The sequence below is a fragment of the Mercenaria mercenaria genome, chromosome 2 (genome assembly GCF_021730395.1).
Source record: "Mercenaria mercenaria strain notata chromosome 2, MADL_Memer_1, whole genome shotgun sequence".
Classification (NCBI taxonomy): domain Eukaryota; kingdom Metazoa; phylum Mollusca; class Bivalvia; order Venerida; family Veneridae; genus Mercenaria; species Mercenaria mercenaria.
Window position 1 is genome coordinate 66,315,594 of NC_069362.1, and position 20,532 is coordinate 66,336,125.

The window sequence follows — 20,532 nt, forward strand, 5'->3', positions numbered from 1 at the left end:
AAATTAGCCGCACTCAAAAACAGGCCGTCCACATTTTTGTAGCAGAAATATTATCAATGACAATGCGCTGTTTATCACTTATTGTGTAAGTTATTAATACCCGTTTGGCGATTTAAATCATATGTGCGTTGTTTGTTAGACCAGACAAAACATTTTAATGGGTAATTATCTGTTGGCATCGGATTATTTTCATTAAGAAATTATATAACAAAACCAGGTATGTCAGAAGTACTTCGATGTTTTTTCTAAAAAGAAAAAAATATGATGCTCGTATCTGCAGTATTTTGGTACTCGAAAATACGCTGATTTTTAAACCATTACCGGATATATGTACTCAAAAGTTCGCCGGACTCAAAAATACGCCGGTCTCGATAATAGGCCACCAAATCCTTACGAAAATTTAAAATAAGCCGCGGCTAATTTTCGGGATTTCAGGGTAATCCATCAATGCACTTAAAGTTAAGGAGCGTTAACAAATTTTTACTTGACCTTCAATAGTGACCTTGACCTTTGATCAACAACCAGGGGTCATGTGTGCGACAAATAGTCCAATCATGGGAAACATTTCTGTGCAGTAATAAAAAAATCCTTCAATGCAATTAAAAGTTACTGGGCAAAAACAAATTTTCCCTTGACCTTGAACAGTGACCTTGACCTTTAACCGACAAGCATAGTTTATGTGTTGACAGATTGTCTCATCATGGTGAACATTTGTGTATACCATTAACATAATCCATCAATGCATATAAAAGTTATGGAGCTGAAAATTTTTTTACTTGACCTTCACTAGTGACCTTGACCTTTGACCTACAAGCATAAGTCATGTACGTGCATTATCTACACATTGCCTTCTATAAACATACCAAGTTTTATTCAATCTAGCTTGAAAACTTCTCAAGTAATTGCAGGATCCAGATTTGCAGATGGACAGACAGATGTCCATTCCTATTAAGAGCTGTCACAGGAGACAGCACGCTCGACTATTTCGATGCTGGATAGTGAAACTGGGCACATCTGAGGAAGCTGGAGCTGTCACTAGAGTGTTTAATGACTCCAATAAGAATGAAGATATTGGACAATAGCTCAAGTCTGTGTCAAAAGTATCGAGTAATAAGAGAGATAAAGAACATTAAGTAAGTATAATTCTAAGCAAAAAGGGGGATAATTCACGAAATATTGGTGCAAGAGTGATTTTTGCACCTTGTGTCATATGAGGTGGGTGATGATGTGGAATAACAACTTCAAGTTTGAATCAAATCAATTTAGTAATACTGAGATAGAGTGAAAGTGCATCAAAACTTAAACCTGAAAGTCTAAGTACAAGGGGGGCATAATTCATGAAATATTGGTGCAAGAGTTATGGCCCATGTGTCATATGTGAGTGATGATGTTGAATAACTATTTTAAGTTTGAATCAAATCCATTTAGTAATAACTGAGATAAAGTGAAAGTGCATCAAAATTTCAACCAGAAATTCTAAGTAAAAGGGGGGCATAATTCATGAAATACTGGTACCAGAGTTATGCACCTTGTGTCATATGATGTGGTTGATAAGGTGGAACAACTGTTTTAAGTTTGAATCAAATCCATTTAGTAACAACCGAGATAGAGTGAAAGTGCATTAAAACTTTAGCCGGAAATTCTAAGTAAAAAGGGGGGATAATTCATGAAATATTGGTGCAAGAGTTATGTCCCTTGTGTGATATGATGTGATTGATAATGTTGAATAACTATTTTAAGTTTGAATCAAGTCCATTTAGTAATAACTGAGATAAAAGTGAAAGTGCATGAAAACTTTAACCTGAAATTCTAAGTAAAAGGGGGGCATAATCCATGAAATCCTAGTATCAGAGTTATGGACCTTGTGTCATATGGGTGATAAGGTGGAACAACTATTTTAAGTTTGAACCAAATCCATTTAGCAATAACTTGAGATAGAGTGAAAGTGCATCAAAACTTTAACCTAAAATTCTGAGTAAAAAGGTGAGATAATTCATAAAATATTGGTGTGAGAGTTATGGCCCTTGTGCCATATGATGTGGGTGATGATGAGGAATAACTGTTTTAAGTTTGAAACAAATCCATCAAGTAATTACAGAGATAAAGTGAAAGTGCATCAAAACTTTAACCAAACTGCGGACGTGGAAGGACACCGATGCTGGGTCGAGTAGGACAGCTCTCCATAATTCGTATAGTCGAGCTAAAAATGGGTATTTACGTGGCTACTCTTTTGTTCTCCCTATTGTTCTTTTAGCCACGTAAAAGAAAAATAGCCACAGAAAAGCTTACGGAATGAATAATATCCAAACGAAAGTACAGTTACCTTTTGTTCCTATAATAGCCACCTTAGTATGCAAATGTGGGCTCAGACAAACAATATGGAGTTGGTATATTTTGGGGGCAAAAATGGAGTGGGTGGATGCATTCCTTAGAGGGAGTGTTAATACTGGCAGGGCAGTGCTTTTGTCAATCTAAACAGCTGATTGCATGTACTGACACGCTGTTGTTTGAAGCCTGAATTTGTAACTCTGTGTTATATAGTTCAGTTTCAATTGATTTGGGAATAGGACCAGGGCTTTTACAATTGGGGAAAACTGCATTGTAAAACATCCAAACTGGGAATTGTTAAAAAAGTGGATTTTTTCATTTAATAATTTAAAGAAACAGAAATAACTAAAATTAGTACCAAGCTTTGTGTTTCAAATGTTTAAGCTTTCACAGGTACAGTCTTGACTGAAAAGTTTTTTAAAAAGTTTCCTTTGGGAGCTTCAGCTATCAAATTGGAATTGGAATTTTAGAGAGGTACTTAGTGATCATGTAAAGTTGAAAATCACAGTTTTTATACTCACTGAATTAGAGCCCAGAAACAAGAAAATTACTAGAAAGTAAGTTAGGTCCATGTGACCTTGACCTTTGAGCCACTGACCCCAAAATGGACAGATATTTGGTCATTGTTTTAAGCTGCAGTTATTCTTTATGGCTTATAGTCAAGACACCATTTAAGTGTCCTAGTTTCTTCTGTGACCTTGATTATTCCTGTTAAGTATGGTGTAAATCTGCCCAGTGGTTTTCAAGAAGATATTTTTAGAAAATGTTGACGGACGTATGACAGACATCATGCGATCACATCCAGAAGTTAAGTTAAGTTAGATTTGTGAGACCTTGACCGCCGTCGATATCTTTTCAAGACAAAATGTTTTTAGGACAGTTAATATTATAGAGAACGAGTTTTCATCATTGACCAAATTTATCACAGACTGTAATCCTGACATGAACCCTAAATCATTTACTCCATTTTCTTGCATGAATGATTTCAAAATAATGTTCACCGTAATTTTCAGCTGAACGTCAAAGTGTTGCATTTTTTAAAGCCGCTCAGTACATTTTGATTTCTGAGCTTTTCCTCCTGAGTTCTGCTATGTAAAACTTTGGTAGAGCCATCCAAGAAGCATCCATTTCAGTTCAGAGATGTTATTTGAAGCATAGACAGATAGATGGCAAGTGATCCAAATCATTGAGAGTAATTTCAACTCTGGGGAGGGTAACAGTGCTACAAGCCTGAATTGACAACAAGAACTGACTACCTGACAAAAACATAATACTGCTTTAATGACCTATGGTAATAAGAAAAAAGGCATCTTTATCATCAAATCTATAATTAGTCACAAAATTCAAACAAGTCCTACATGTAACAAAATTCAAATGTATGACAAATAGCCATTTTTGTTAAAAATCTTAATATTCATCTTATTGCATTGTTCACAAACCAAAGGATAATAAAAAGTAGATCAATCAGTTAATAAAATTTTAAACCTAGACCATGTTTCCATTATTTATTACCCACACGCCATTTTACGTAGTATTCCTTGAATTTGTCAAATCCAGACAACACACCAGCACCAGCAACACCTCTGAGAATGTTGGCACCAGCTCCCTTCATCAGGGACATGAATCCCTCATTTTTGACAATTTGAACTGTACAATCAATGGACCCCTTGTATTTAACTGCCTCTCCTGATGTCATCATCATTCTTCTTCTGATTGTGTCAATTGGGTACGACACCAGACCGGAACTGATGGTTACAACATAACCAAGAGCAAATGATGCTGCAAAACTACCTCCTTCACCAATGATAATTGGTTTCAGTGTGTCATAGAAACCAAAGTAGCAACCTCTGTACACAACAATACCGACGCAAGAGATGACAAAACCTCTGTACAGTCCAACAATACCATCAGACTGTATGGTCTTCTTGTATACATCAACCATACCGTTGAACTGTCGTTCGCCACCTCCTTTCTTGCTAGCCTTGGCATCATTAGCTAAACGTGTCCTGCAGTAGTCGAGAGAGTACACGAAGCAGAGGGACATGGCTCCAGCTACACCACCAGACATGACATTTTTGCTGAACTTCATCATAGAGCCTTCATTTTTTGATGATTTAAACATAGCTTTAACCTGATCCTTGAAGGCAAAGTTGAGAGCTTGGGTTGGGAAATATCGGATAACGTTTGCCATGTTACCTCTCCAGAATGGTAAAATTCCCTCATTTCTGAATGTTCTCGTTGTACAGTCAATAACTCCACTGTATGGTTTGTCTAAACGGCCAGCTTTTAGCATTTCATCTTGGTTCTGGACAAGGAGCTTGACTCGTTCAATTGGTGCAGCAGCTGTTTTGGAAATGGCAGCAGCAGCGCCACTCAGCGCAAAATTTTCTACAAAACTGATCTTCTCCGGCATCTGAAAATATACAAGAAAAACCTTCTAAATAATAATATATCTATACAGTTTCATAACTCTTTCATGACCCTAAGTCAAATAAGTTTTAAGGTCTAAAAAAAGAATTGTTTGTTTCCGGTAACATGCTCCAAAAAATTGCGCTTTATATACTTCATATTGCATGCTGACAAAGAGTCCATAACACCTGTAGCTGAAATAACAAAGTATTCATTACCCAAATTATTGAGAATTGCCAGAGATAACATGTTTCTTTCAAATAAATTTCAAATTTCCAAAAAATGTTGTACTATTTTAAGAACTGGAATCATTAGATCTATATCTAAAAATATTTTGTAAAATAGGGATGGTCAAATGGCATTTCAATCCCAGTAAAATAACTCTGAAGGAAGTTTTTGTAAGCTCTTTTTGATTTCAACATTTTAGAAAATATTGATTATACATTTATTGAAAGTCAACATTTTTAAATATCTTTTGATTTAGGAAAAAAATCTTATGGAGTCACTGAAACATACATGCAGGTAAACGAACAGGCTGCATCATACTAAGTAATAATAATAATATCTAGAGACCAAGAACAACAAGATTCAAATACACTGGACGCCAGGACATAAAAATATAGAGGGAAATGAAATTGCATACAATTGCCCCATGTTGGGCACCAAATGTAACAGGCTGAAAATATATCAGGCCTGACCGGGAATCGAACCCGGGACCTCTCACACCTAAGGCCGACACTCTACCACGTCGCTATAAAAGCTTAGCTCAATAGCAAGAAAGTATAAGTGCACCCTTACACTCTACCCTACATTATATATCTACATAAGAGCCGTGCCATGAGAAAACCAACATAGTGGGTTTGTGACCAGCATGGATCCAGACCAGCCTGCGCATCCGCGCAGTCTGGTCAGGATCCATGCTGTTCGCTGTCAAAGCCTATTGCAATTAGAGAAACTGTTAGCGAACAGCATGGATCCTGACCAGACTGCGCGGATGCGCAGGCTGGTCTGGATCCATGCTGGTCGCAAACCCACTATGTTGGTTTTCTCATGGCACGGCTCATATCTACATATCTACATATCTACACTAGCAAATGAGGCAGCAAGTGAAATGATAGGATTAGGAAAGCAAGTGGATGAAAACACTAGGAAGTAGATAAGAAAGAACTAGCGAAAGATTAAATGCGAAGCAAAAATGGCAGAGAAGATATGAAAACACAAGGAAATGAAAGATGTATAGAGATTCACATGTCAAAAATATTACAGGATGTTCAGGAGATATGTCCAAATTGTGACAAAGTAGAAACTACCAGACACTTCATATTTGAATTTCCAGCTTTAAAATGTAACACAAAGAAATAAACTAGAAAGAGAGGTTGAAGAGGCTTCAAACAGACACAGCGAACCAGTTGCAGGCATTGTAGAGGGGAGGGAGTTTGGGTCAGAAATTCAGAAGCTGTTTCAACAATTTATTAAAGACATTAGAAGATTTAAGTCAATTTAAAGCGACCAACTTCACAAAGTGACTAATACAGTGTTCAGTTTTACTTAGAGAATTCATTCTACAAAGAGAAGAATATTTACGCAGAGACTATTGTCAGTTGAAAATAGACATAAAGGAAAAACAACAATAATTATATATATAGATATATAGATATATATGATAATAATAATAATAATACAATGATGATGATGGTAACAAATAAACATCTACATGTACCACAGTTCTTAAAGACATATATACCTTGTATACCGATTACCGGGATATACATATTACCGTGAATGTCCTGTTTTGGCACTTAACATGAAAAATGCTTTTCATTTTTTCTCGCATTATTTATGCTCAATGTGCTTAGATTTTTAGAAAAACTATTTTTGAAAATTGGTGTGTCTTTCTTATTTCACCCTGATCCCAGAAATTCAAGAATTTAGCTAAATGACTGGTCGTTTGCAATTTTTCTCTGTTAATTTTCAATGAAGTTGCTTATTTCTGCCGTATCTGTTTCATATTTAGTTTGACCCATTGTGAAATAGAAATGCTTTCTTTGTCTTTGATCAATTTAACAACTTTTTTAGATTGAAAGTTGAAATTCACGGTAATAGGTTTATGCCTGAAAATGCTAAAATTCCCCACCTCTGTTCTTTGAAGGACAAAAGTGGAACTTTTACCTAGCGTTTTGACGAATTTTTTGCCAAAAGTCTAAAGTTAAAATATAAATTAATGAAACAGAATAAAATTTATTCTTTCATACAATCATTTTGTTATAAATAGAGTCCACTGGATATAAGACTCATGGTAATTGGTATACCCAGTATAAATAACAAATCCTAAGTTTCAATGTACCCTTCTGTAAAAAAAAAACATCAACAAAAACAACATAATATAAATGTTCAGTTGTTCACCTTGATCTAATCATAATGTTAAAAAGAAACAATTACTTAACATAAATCTAAAGACAACATTCTTTCTTGACAAACACTGCAGTCATAAGAATTGTGTTCTTTCAAGTTCACAGTGTATAGACTCTCTGTACGCCCAAACGGAAGTCACCAAAAACTAGGCGTTCACTTTCGTTTTTCAATTTTGTTTAAGCTGTCGGTAGTAAGTATTTTTGTGGTTTTCTCCAACTATTTGAAATAAATATTCTTGTTGTATATATTTTTCAGTGTATGATAAATATTTCTGCAACAAGCAGTCGTTAAATATATAGACACTAATGCTTGAAATTAAAACTTATTTCACCAAAAACACAGATGGTCAAAGCAAAAGACGAAGCATTCAGATGAAAAATGCCCGTTATTTTGGAATTGCGAAGGAAATTCGTGTCAGAACCACTTTTGTTTAATCAAACATGCATCTGAATTATGCACTGACTGCCTAGTCGCAAAACTTGATATAAAACTGTTCCACTATTTGCCAAAACACTGTACGCCTATTCAATAAAGATATAATGAAGTGTTTGGGCTTATAAGCTCCATACACTGTACTCATTGAATTAATATATATAAGTTTTGTATTGTATTTTACTTGCGACAGTCCAACAGTATTTAATGGTCTATTTTACCAACGATGTCCTAATGTCTTGGACAAGAAATATAATCTGTATGCGTGTTTCCGCTAACATACGAGAAAAATATATATTTATTCCGCTCAGTTTGACAGGACACTTTGTTTTTAATTTTTTCTTTGTATTTTTAGCTCCATTATTCGGAGAATAGGGGTGCTATATTCTACTCGCTCCTGCTTCGGTGTTGGCTTTCTTGGTTAAAGTTTTTCGGCAACCTTTGTTTTCTGTCGCATCTTTTTTTAAATTTTGCTTAAGGTTAAGAGGTATGCCTTGAGAAACAAAAACCAAACAACACCAAATCATAGAAAGAAAGAGTTGTTTGACATGAAAATTGAACAGCATGTAAAACATGTACATTACTTTGTGAAACAAGTGTAAGTATACTGATATAAACATTGAATTCCGGAAAAGGACTGCCTAAAGGGGCTCCACTACCGGATAGTTAAACGCCTTTAAAAACTCGCCATTTTCAAAGAACTGTTACACATGTTCGTTTTGATGCATTTGCAATAGCGTGCGAGTGGTGAAATTTCGCATAACAAGGTGGAACACAGTTTTCAGCAATTGTTTATCTTTATTTCTTTACTTGTAAATGGCATTCATTTTCAAAGGGAGACAACTTTTTCTAAATGATTACTTAAAATAATCGGAAAAAGTTGTCTCCCTTTGAAAATGAATGCCATTTGCACTTCAAATATTCAGAAAAAGTTGTATCCCTTTGAAAATGAATACCATTTGTAAAGAAATAAAGATAAACAATTGCTGAAAACTGTGTTCCACCTTGTTATGCGAAATTTCACCACTCGCACGCTATTGCAAATGCATCAAAACAAACATGTGTAACAGTTTACTGTTCTTTGAAAATGGTGAGTTTTAAATGGCGTTTAACTGTCCGGAAGTGGAGCCCCTTTAGGCAGTCCTTTTCCGGAATTCAATGTTTATATCAGTATACTGACACTTGTTTCGTAAAGTAATATACATGTTTTACATGCTGTTCAATTTTCATGTCAAACAACTCTTTCTTTCTATGATTTGGTGTTGTTTGATTTTTGTTTCTCAAGGCCTACTTCTTAACCTTAACTTCACATAAACATTGTGCAGCATACAAAAAAAGCCCTTTTTATGCAGGCACTGTGTCATTATACCCAAGGTCAAGGTCACCCAAGGTGTTATACTTAAGGAGATGTCACGGCTGAGATAGTTTAGCATTATTACAATACACAGTCGGTATTGAAATTGTGTTTCCAATACATGTGCTCATTAGATAAATCCTCAATATCTATGTGAAAATAAGGGATGTGTTTTGTATGACTGCAACACTGTGAGTTGCTCTAATTACTGACAAATGACTGAAACAATAGGAATTCGTACGAGAGATGGATAGACAAAACGACAGTGAGGTAACAATATATTCTTTTATTGTTTTAATGTACGAGTTGTAAGCTACAATAAAGAATACCCATTTTATGAAAATCAAACTGGAAGTTAGAAATAACAGAAAAAAAATAATTAGGTCATGAGTCATCATATACCTGTCAAAATTTGTCATTAGTTTTCACGAGCTGTCAAAATTACTTTTATCTCTCTATTCCGCAAATGCATTGTTTTTGAAAGTATCTTGGACGGATATTGTAGTGTGTAACTTACTTTACATTCCATGTTAATATTTATGCTTGAAATTGCTTTGCTGAGCTCACCGACGTCACATATGAATGTCTATTGTTTTAGTTTACTGTCTGTTATAAAGGTATCAAATCTCAATATTAAGATATAAGAATTGTTCCTTTCTGGTAGACAATGGAAACTATTTGTTGAATCATAATATAACAGTTTTTGGAAAGAACTGAATATTCTTTGGTTTTTTGTTATTCACCGGAAATTCAAAAAGTGACATCACCTTAAGTGTTTGAAATTGTTTTTTTATTTACAAATTTAAGCTCTGCTGCAAGCACAGGTGTTGTCTACCTGATTACCCGGTAGATCCAAAATGTCCAATTAAACGAGTCCCGCACAACTATCGTGTAGCTTTATTCGAATTATACATGTAGAACAGCTGATGTAATCACTAGGAGTCGGGTCATTTTCAGTTTGTTCTGTAGCGAATACTTCAATAATTATGAATGAAAACGAAAAAGACCTGGATGTTAGATTTTGAATGGTATCAGCGGTGCTCTAGAGCAACTGAAATTACCAGTTACCGCGTCAACGGTAACTGTTTCTTCTGTGAATGATGATAAAGTCCCCGTCGTAAAGTCTGAACAAGTCTCCGAGATGCCGGAAATGGATCAAACACTGAGTTGTGCCACGTAACGATTACATGAATGATGTGTTAGTGATTAATGGACCTAACCGTAAATGATCTAGTCATTATTACAAAAATAATTTCAAACACTATGCAGGTTAGTGTTTATTAGTACGCATTTATCAAATTAAATCTATATGAAAAGTGGAAATGAAACTGCAGTAATAACATCTAAACTGGTCCATGACTGTTCTGACAAGGCAGTCTGAAAGACAGCTAAATCCCTCGCCACTGCTATGGATAGTGAAAGGGTAAAACCTTTGATTTTAGCTGTGACCTTGACCTTGAACTGACATGGCTGACTCATGAATTCTGCACAACGTCTTGATGAGGTGATCATTTGACCCAAATTTGATGAAAATCCTTCAAGGGGTTAAGGAGATACAGAGTGGACACCAAATGGAAGGCTCAAACCTTCGACCCTTAGTTGTGACCTTGATAATTTCTGCACATTGTTCTGATGAGGTAATCATTTGACCCAAGTTTTATAAAATTCCTTCAAGGGGTTTAGGAGATATAGAGCAGACACGAAATGGAAGGCTCAAACCTTTGACCTTCAGTTGTGACCTTGACCTTGAGCTGACATGGCTGACTCATAAGTTCTGCACATCACCTTGATGAGGTGATCGTTTGACCCAAGTTTGATGAAAATCCTTCAAGGGGTTTAGGAGATATAGAGCGTACACAAAATGGAAGGTTCAAACCTTTGACCCTAAGTTGTGACTTTGACCTTGAGCTGGCATGACTGACTCATGGGTTCTGCACATCGTCTTGATGAGGTGATCATTTGACCAAAGTTTTATAAAATTCCTTCAAGGGGTTTAAGAGATATAGAGCAGACACAAAATGGAAGGCTCAAACCTTTGACCTTGAGTTGTGACCTTGACCTTGAGCCGGCATGGCTGACTCATGGGTTCTGCACATCGTCTTGATGAGGTGATCATTTGACCCAAGTTTTATAAAATTCCTTCAAGGGGTTTAGGAGATATAGAGCGGACACAAAATGGCAGGCTCAAACCTTTGACCTTGAGTTGTGACCTTGACCTTGAACTGACAAGGCTGACTCATGGGTTCTGCACATTGTCTTGATGAGGTGATCATTTGACCTAAGTTTCATGAAAATCCTTCAAGGGGTTTAGGAGATATGGACCGGACACGATTTTGTTACAAACGGAAGGACGGAAAGACGACGTACGGAAGGACGGACGGACAGAAGGACGGACACAGACCATTCCTATAATCCCTCCGCCATGGCGGGGGATTAAAAACGAAAGAAATTATAACTATTATTTTTTAATTGTTTTTTATCATAAAACAAAGTCAAAACATTGAAATACAAGAATGAACAGAAGTTTTGAATAGGAGTACAGTTTTTCGACTAAGCGTACAGTCCGGATTTTAAAAATTGTGATTAGTGGGCCAGTAATCTATCGAATAGTGGGGCAGTGTAATCGGCATACATGTCTCAGAAAAACACATTTTCCTGAAAACGTATTTGTTTCCATAGAGCCATGCTAGTACTTATCGATGCATAAGTCTAAGATATTTACCTACTAAGTAGCAAAGGTTTCAATTCTTTGCAAAAGCTCAAGATACATGTATTTCAAAGAGATGATAGTTTCATTACAAAATCGAACAAATATCATCACGTGATCTGACTTGAAATTAAGTATATAATGAGTTTTATCAGGCATGTTTGGTATCTATGTAAACAGTAGCTCTTAGACAATACGTAAATTAAACAAGAGCTGTCTCCATAGGATGATACATGCCCCCAATGGCACTTTGAATGAATAGTTATGGCCGATGTTAAGAGTTTAGGACCTTTGACCTACGGAGCTGGGTCTTGCACGCGACACGTCGTCTTACTGTGCCACACATTCATGCGTAGTTATTTTAAAATCCATGCATGAATGACAAAGATATGGACCGGACACGCCCAGCAATGCACTATCATGAAAAATGACTAACGTCTAAGCGTGACCTTGACCTTTGAGATACGGACCTGGGTCTTGCGCGCGACATGTCGTCTTAATGTGGTACACATTCATGCCGAGTTATTTGAAAATCCATCCATGGATGACAAAGATATGGACCGGACACGCCCATCAATGCACTATCCTTTAACGTCTAAGTGTGACCTTGACCTTTGAGCTACGGACCTGGGTCTTGCGCGCGACACATCGTCTTACTGTGGTACACATCCATGCCAAGTTATTTGAAAATCCATCCATGGATGACAAAGATATGGACCGGACACGCCCATCAATGCAGTATCCTTTAACGTCTAAGTGTGACCTTGACCTGTGAGCTACGGACCTGGGTCTTGCGCGCGTCATGTCGTCTTACTGTGGTACACATTCATGCCAAGTTATTTGAAAATCCATCCATCGATGACAAAGATATGGACTGGACACGAAAATTGCGGACAGACTGACAGACGGTTCAAAAACTATATGCCTCCCTTTGGGGGCATAAAAATACACTTACTTTATGCGATATTAACAAAATAAACAAAGAAAATCCAAGCCATCCATAACAGGAAAAATGTGTGTTTTGATTTTTGAATGCCTAGTTTTTGGCGACTTCTGTTTGGGTATACCAGGAAGGTCTAATTCTGGGAGAAGACAATCCGTATAAATCAAAACATTTATCTGTCTTATCCTGTCGTCCATACCTTTAAATATCGACCAGCCGTTAGCGATCGATATTTTGTTTTCGCCACTATCGATTAGTGTATAATTAGCATAATTACCACATGTTAATCATGGAGCTACAACACTTGTTGTTAAAGGGTTTATCAATCACATGTTATGTGGCAATAATTAGATGATCAGAGATTGATATAAAGGGATTCTGAAGGAAAAACAGCATGTGACTGCATGTGTTGAAATGCTTAATTATTATGAATTAACTCGAGCTCACTTCCCTGTATAAATATTTCACCATGTAACTTCAAACCTTGATCAAAGGACCGATTCTGGTTGGATTTGAATAAATAAAATGTCAACAGAAAGCTGACACTTTTCTTACTCTTGTAGAGCCGTAATTATAATCATTGTTTATGTTAAATTTCTACATACAGAAACATTCTTTCTGCACGTAGAGAATGACTCAAATGAGATTGTACTTGTTTAAACTCCAACAATTAGTTTAATCGTAAATCTGATGTGTGAAAAAAAACAATGTCTTTAAATTATAATAACAATGAAATTTAAAAAAAGGCCAACAACGAATTTACATTTAGTACTCCAAATATTTAGATAAAACTGCAGAAAAAATACTCGTTCACAAGTTTAACACGCATTTTAACATGATTTATCAAGAATAATAAGTGCACCCCTTTCTTGAAATTTTTCAAAACAGAATGATAAAATTTCAAAAAAGGGCTGCACGTATTATTCTTGATAAATCATTGGATGCAGGCTTGGGGTAATCGAATACAGTAATTGTAATCACCTGTATATGATTACTCAAATGCAAGTATTCAAATGTATTTGATTATTCACCTCAGTCTGATTACATGTAATGTAATTTAATCAATTACAGTGAATTTTCTGTCTGTAATTGTGATTACTTTTGATTACTCTCTGATTACTGAAGGAATAGTATGACATCAGGGTATAAATATATAAATTTACAATGTAAGTGATTATCTGTCTAATATGTTTGATTCACTTCATCTGGAGAATACGGTATTCCAAATAAGTTCAATGTAGTCAAAAACATTTCCCTAATCAATTAAGAGGTACAAAATGTATGATAAATGTACTAAATTGCCATCTTATTATAGTTTTAACTTATTTACAAGTTTATTAGGCAATTGGCATTATAACATGCCTTTGGCTACTATTAAGGATCAATAATCCGCTGACACCTGCATTATCTACTGTGGATTCAATGTATTATGCACAGGTGAGAAAATATGACATTTAGCAGTTAATATACAAACAATTTAAACATGCAAACATGACTTGCCTGAATTGAAATCAGAATGTTATTAATATTATAATTTATCCTTCAAAATGCAGATTTTTGTGAGCATTTAGGCCAGAGTTTTTTTATTTTTCGTTTTACGAGAGCGCCGGTCCTAAATATTGCAAAAGTGGAATAAAATTAAAATTCATTTTCCCGAGTTTTACTTTATTTTTTCCGCCGGTCGGTTGTTTACAGCCCCAAAGAAAATAAAATTAGTGTATTTTCACCTGGACGTAATTTCACAGGAAGGGAGTTTAACGCGTGCAAAATATCGTGTTTTGCCGTACATTTATCGGCATTAACAGGGTGTAAAATTCCACTCGCCTGCTCGCATTGGCGAGTTAAGTCTGAGTAGGACGAGTGGACCTCGCTGTGTATTCGACCGATCGGGCGAGTGGTTTTTTATTACGTCCTTACTTTACCAAAATTCAGAAATTACATCTACAAAACGTCAACAAACTTTGAGATGGTTCAGTCGCTACCTGGATTGACTGGAAACAGATAAAGATATCAAAACGTCATGCCGGTAATTTTCCATTCCACAAGCACGTGTGACCTATCGTAACATCTAATTTACATCGACACGTACACAAAAACCGTGCGTAGTGCATTCATTTTTTAATATTTTCGCTTCAAGTTTTCAACACACCTTGAGAAATAATACTTTTTGAATTCTATAATGATTTTAATAAGATATCGACAGAAATGTAGGCAAAATCTATAAAAACGGTCGAATTTTCATATAATCATTTGTAAAAATTCAAACAGCGCGATCTTAGTTACTTATTTCTTTCTAAAAGTAAATAAATGATGAATACTATGGGCTTAAAATTCAGACTTTTGACCAGAAAGTACAAAAAACAGAATAAAAAAATCTTAAATAATGAAAAAGCGGCTGCGATTACAATACATGGAGTAAGACGATTTTTGGCAAACAGATTTCTGTTAGTGCGGCAGAATAGGTTACGTGACCTCGTGAACGTAAGTAGAAATGCGATTTTAAAATAAAGCAATGTGATGTCACTGCGGCTTTTAATAAGTTTTAAATAAATCTTTGTACATGTATTTTTTGACCAACAATTTAAAAGTTTTTCTTGTCAAACAATAATGTAAATTCCTTGCGGGCAAATAGGTCACAGAGGTTGGATATCCACTATAGTAACTATCGTTTGAGACATTTACCTTTTATACGGGATATAGCACATTCGCTTTTGATAAGAAATTAAAGAAGAAATTTTTTATTGATTTCTATTTCTCAGCAATTTTAAGAACCAATGCGGTACGATCAGACAGTGATGTGTCACATGGCGCGAAAACATGACGTAATGGCATGACAATCTCGAGCAAAAATACCGCTTTGATCTCCGCTTCAGATGTCAAGAAACTGACACACTTCTTTAAGCTCTTAGAGGGGGTGTAAATTGATCATGAAAACAAGGTCAACATTACTTAGTTTATCACTGAATAATTACTGATAATCTTTAACGTTTTTTTTTCTCTCTTTCTACACGGGTGGATGGACGATGATTGTGTCCAAATTTTTTAGACACTTTTCAAAATATATATTTTTCGGGAAATAATACTATTGTACATAATACTCCTTTCATAAAAGTGACAGTATTAAAAGTATTAAATTGTCTAAAGATTGTCTTACTCACATTTTGTTTTCAATAGATTCAACTTACAAGTTGGCCATAGAAAGGTAATACAATATCAAAGGTGCTTTGACATTAAATTTTATTCAAAACAAAAGTTGTTTGCAGAACAAATAAATGTTTGTAACAGCAGATTGTTTTTACATTTTTATTTCAATGGTGACCCCTCACACTTTACACAGGCTTGGGACTGTCTGGCATAAAGCAGCTGGTAGTGTTGGCAAAATCTCAGACAGATGGTCCATTTCTTTTGTAACTTCGATAGAATTCAAAAGTGTATAAAGAATAATAAAGAATACTTTTTATTGGAGACAATATTTTGACAAAAAGTGATGCAACTTCAATACTTGAACTTAGTGTAGTATAAAAAGGTGCAAATTACAGAAGCAACTTCAGTACTTGCACTAAGTGTATTATAAAAAGGTGCAAATCACAGAGTTAAATGAGGTAAATTTTCAGATTACTTTTTGCTAGATTATCTTTCGTTTTTCATCACTGAAAAAAAAATCTTGCCCTCTGCACTGTGACTGTTATTCAAAGTTATTGAATACTTTATTTTGCTGATAAAATCCAGTATATTATGAGCTGGCATAAACTGTAAAGTTAGCTCATTAAAGATGATATTGGTGAAAGATACAATAAGTAAATATTATGTATAAAAAGCAGAGGTTACACAGCAGAAGATGCAAGCAAACCAAACCACCAAAACTACTACACTACTAATTAAGCCACTTTATACCAGACATGTTTAGTCTCTACTTGCTGTCACTGAAATTTACTGTGGCTGTTGTAACAGATAAAATAATTTTTGTCTTCCACTTAAATTAAGTAAAACAAGCTTTCTGAATTTTAAAGACTTGCCAGTGTGAGTTACAGTGCCTGAAGCAGTTTATTCACAAGCATGCATGAAAATTTTATTCAATGTTCATCCAGTATAAATGGCTTTTATAGTCTTAAAACATAACAATACAACACAATATTAAATATTGGACACAAACGCAAGTAAACAAAACTTGAAACGAAAGTTCATCAAAATAAAAAAAATCTTAAAAAATTCTGTTTTATTTTTATTTTTTTCCGAGATGCTTACTTTCAAGCTTTTTATTTTTATTTTTATTCCCTCCTCCCCCTACTCATTTTTCAAAAATCTCCCGTAAAACGAAAGATAAAAAAACTCTGGCCTAAGTGATGAAAACTTTCACAAGTTAATGATTATCAAGGACAATGATACCCTACAGTGAGAAACATGTAACAATGCCATAAATGAAGTTTCTGGATTTCAAGATTGAATGAATAATTAATTCCATTATCATATTTGTATTAAATAAAGTTAATTTAACCATATATTAATTCAGTTATATACAAATGTATGCCCATATAACTGTCGTCCAAACAAATGGCTTTATTGAAAGTAATCAAATATAATCATGATTACTTGGGTGCAAGTAATGTAATTCAATCAATTACTGATGCAAATTTAGAGTAATTAATTGTAATTGTAATCAGAAAATGTCAAAGTAATTGTAATGTAATCAATTACTGACACAAGTAATCAGCCCCAAGCCTGATTGGATGCTCCATCTGAAGAACTGTTCACTCAATTAAACTGGATGACTTTCCCTGACAGTAGAATATAAAAAAGCAATTTTGGTATACAAATCTATTAATAACTTAAGCCCACAATATATGACAGATAAATTTAGAAGAAGTACCAATACAGCTCTTAGATCAACAACAAACCAACTACTGTATTTACCTAAGCCCAAACTTGAATTCTTTAGGAAGTCCCTGGCATATGCTGGGCCAAAGATTTGGAACAATGTTCCAATTCAGGAGCGAACAGGAGAAAACTTAACTTCATTTAAGAAGATGTATTTAACCTGGAAGTTCTCTGGTTGAATTGAATGATATTGCTTTACTGTAGAGTTGTCTTTGAACTAGTTCTATTCTATGTTATATCTGTCTTAATATCTTTCAATATTGTTCTGTGTTACAGCATTTGTCATTGTATATACATGCTTTGTAAATATTGTAATATATCAAGTATCTGGAGGCCCACATGGAAGATTGGATAATCCAATGTGTTAGCCTCATAAAATAAAGTCGTTATTATTATTATTTAAATGGTGAAGAACAAATCAATATCATAAAAAAATATTTTCAGGCAACAGTTTACAGCTTCAACTTGCTAATTTTATCAAAATATGTCCTAATTTTATTGTTCTAATAGCATGTAAAAAAACGACATCTTTCTCTCTGGGTAAAACAAGCCTAGATTTAGCCATTTTCACAGGGCGAAAAGTAACATTAATGTTGATATTTTCCATTTGAAAACAGATGCAGGAAATAATTTCCTGGCAGAACTTTTGTTTTCAACAAAAAATTGGGACACCTGCACTTTACCGGTATGCACATTAAATAAATACTCCCCATTTATTCTTATGGGGGCTACTGCCCCCACACACCCGTTTTTCTTTTTTCTTTAATGAATAGATTATTGTTACAATTTATTTAAATGATTGTAACGAGCACATCCTGCCTTTTACTATCCTAGCAGAAAGTGCATACCAGTAAAGTGCATTCTAGCCAAAAAATGCAACAAATGCTTTCCAAGACTTTCACTGAAAGGACGATTTAAACTGTAAGGCATAAGCGTGTAGATAATAGCAGAATAACCTATGGCATATGCTTCAAATGGACGACAGGATAAAGTAAGATAATTGCCGCATTCCAGTCCCCATATCAGTTGTTCCAGGGCGTACAGAGAATCTATACACTGTGAAGTTAGAATTCACACAGTATGCCTCTTTCTTGTAATTCTGAGCCTTCTCATTGAACCGAGCCTTTGGAAAATTTGCACTTGCAGCTATTTCCTGTTTCTAAATTTTATGTATGTTGTAAAAAATCATATGACAGATAAGCAAAAGTAAAAAGAAAATAGAATTACTTGCATTAAAATTGAAATATACACAACAGAAAATTTTGGCACAAAATTTGCTTATCTAAAATCATTGGGGTAATATATAACCTTCTTACAGAAAACAGAAAGCACTTATTTTAAAACTTTTTTGTCCGCTAACACAATAATATATCTGTTCTTAATTTTAACAAAGAACTTTTTCAAAAAAGCCTTAATGTTTCAGAGCTAGTACAAATTATTGCAAGTCTTGGTTTTAACGAGAAAGAATTTGGCTGTTTCAGAGGGTTAGGGTCATCATGTGAAAGCCTAGATTATTCATTTACAAAAATCCTTAGAATTTTTCTTCATGGGGATTTTATAAGTTTAGATGTTGGAGTACCAAACTATAGCAAAAACTCTTTTGAAACTTAAATCTTCTACTGACCAGCACTGAAAAACCGGCTTAGGGGCTCGGAATAACGAGAAAAGGGCATATCACGATAATCGAACTTCCAAAAAAATGTTTCCGATCATTTTAATTAAATTTTCATTAATAAAATTGATAAATCGGATAGTTTACCTTGATAAATATTACACCTCAAAATAGATAGCCGACTCGTAAAGCTGAACCACTCAAATATCTCTATTTCAGAATTTGCTGCTCTTTCAAATATTACCGCGTGTCCAAGTACTCTGTTGCTATTGACAACGACAGGGGAAATTACTCTGTAATACTATTTTTTTACCTCTAATTGAATGCTCTTCTTTTTTTGGTTACCGGCTTGCGCGTCAGTGTACAATAGAAAACCGAGAGCCAATAACAATGAGAAAACACGACGGCCAACTTACTTAACAACGGAGTGCCTAATGAGGTACTCGACGGGGAATTCTTAGAATCTTGTTCAATTTTAGGAGATATTTTATATTAAAGTTTACTGTCAAGAGCCGATAATAATTTAACTGAAAAAAGTCGCAGGAAGCGCACAAATATTGCGCACAAAATGTTTTATTTCAATAAAACTACATGTAGAAATAGATCTGTATTTTTTAAGGCTCGGAAATAATTCGCCAATTACCCGCCCAAACAGCATAAAGATGGCAATAACCCAAAGGTAAAATCTAATGATAATAATAACTTTATTTAAAGAAGGTAACACATAAAGATATATAAAAGATAAGATAAGATAATCTTTATTTTGCGTCGGTCATAACAAACAAGTATAAACATTAACTAATACAAGCTAGTTTCCGACATAACATGATTATCCTATAACAATCGAACAAACAATCTAAAAGGATAAGAAAAGCACATGGTTAAAGCTAAAATACACAAAATAATGGTAAAAAGTAAGCATTTAAAGCACATACAGGCTGGAAAATAGCAAACTGCAAAAACTCCTAAAAAAAACTACTGTATATTAGACCTATAAGCAGATCTATGAGAAAAGTTAATGCAAAATTTACGTACATGTTAAGATAGAGGGATAAAACCATATTGCATTACTAATCATGAGCAATGGTTAAGACAAAATAAAATAATTGGGAAGCTAAACATAAACATAAGTGAGTGTTTTCTAATAGAGATAAAATTGTGACACCCTATTATATCTAAGTAACTAAAAGTAAGGTATATGTCTGCATCAGCAGCAGCTATTCTGATGCAAGCATATACAATTTTCAGTGCTCTATATTGTAATTTTTCTAACTTTTCAGTGTTGTGTTTGCTACAAAAATGCCATACTAGTGGACAGTAGTTAAAGTTAAAACGAACAAAACTTTTATAAATCAAAACTTTAGTGCTTTGGCCTAAAAATTTACTTAATTTTGCTAGGATATTTATTTGTCTTGCAGCTTTCCTACAGATGTTTGAGACATGTAAGTCAAAATTTAAGA

At 34.6% G+C, this 20,532-nt stretch overlaps 1 protein-coding gene across 2 annotated transcripts; it reads right to left on the minus strand.

The window, feature by feature from the left end:
* Positions 1-3,581: 3,581 nt before the first annotated feature.
* On the minus strand, positions 3,582-19,378 carry LOC123564145 (uncharacterized). Of its 2 annotated transcripts, none has more exons than XM_045357503.2 (2): positions 19,220-19,378; positions 3,582-4,741 (listed from the first exon to the last, which is right to left on the minus strand). In XM_045357503.2, exon 2 carries the CDS (start codon positions 4,739-4,741, stop codon positions 3,830-3,832), a length of 912 nt encoding a protein of 303 aa, XP_045213438.2. In that variant the 5' UTR covers positions 19,220-19,378; the 3' UTR covers positions 3,582-3,829. The 2 variants fall into 2 exon arrangements, with proteins under 2 accessions (XP_045213438.2, XP_053392786.1); XM_053536811.1 differs by having other exon boundaries at positions 19,237-19,365.
* Between the last annotated feature and the right edge of the window lie 1,154 nt (positions 19,379-20,532).

Bases quoted from the DNA above. Each gene is read 5' to 3' on its own strand.
- LOC123564145 (XM_045357503.2), bottom strand. From the start codon at position 4,741: ATGCCGGAGAAGATCAGTTTTGTAGAAAATTTTGCGCTGAGTGGCGCT.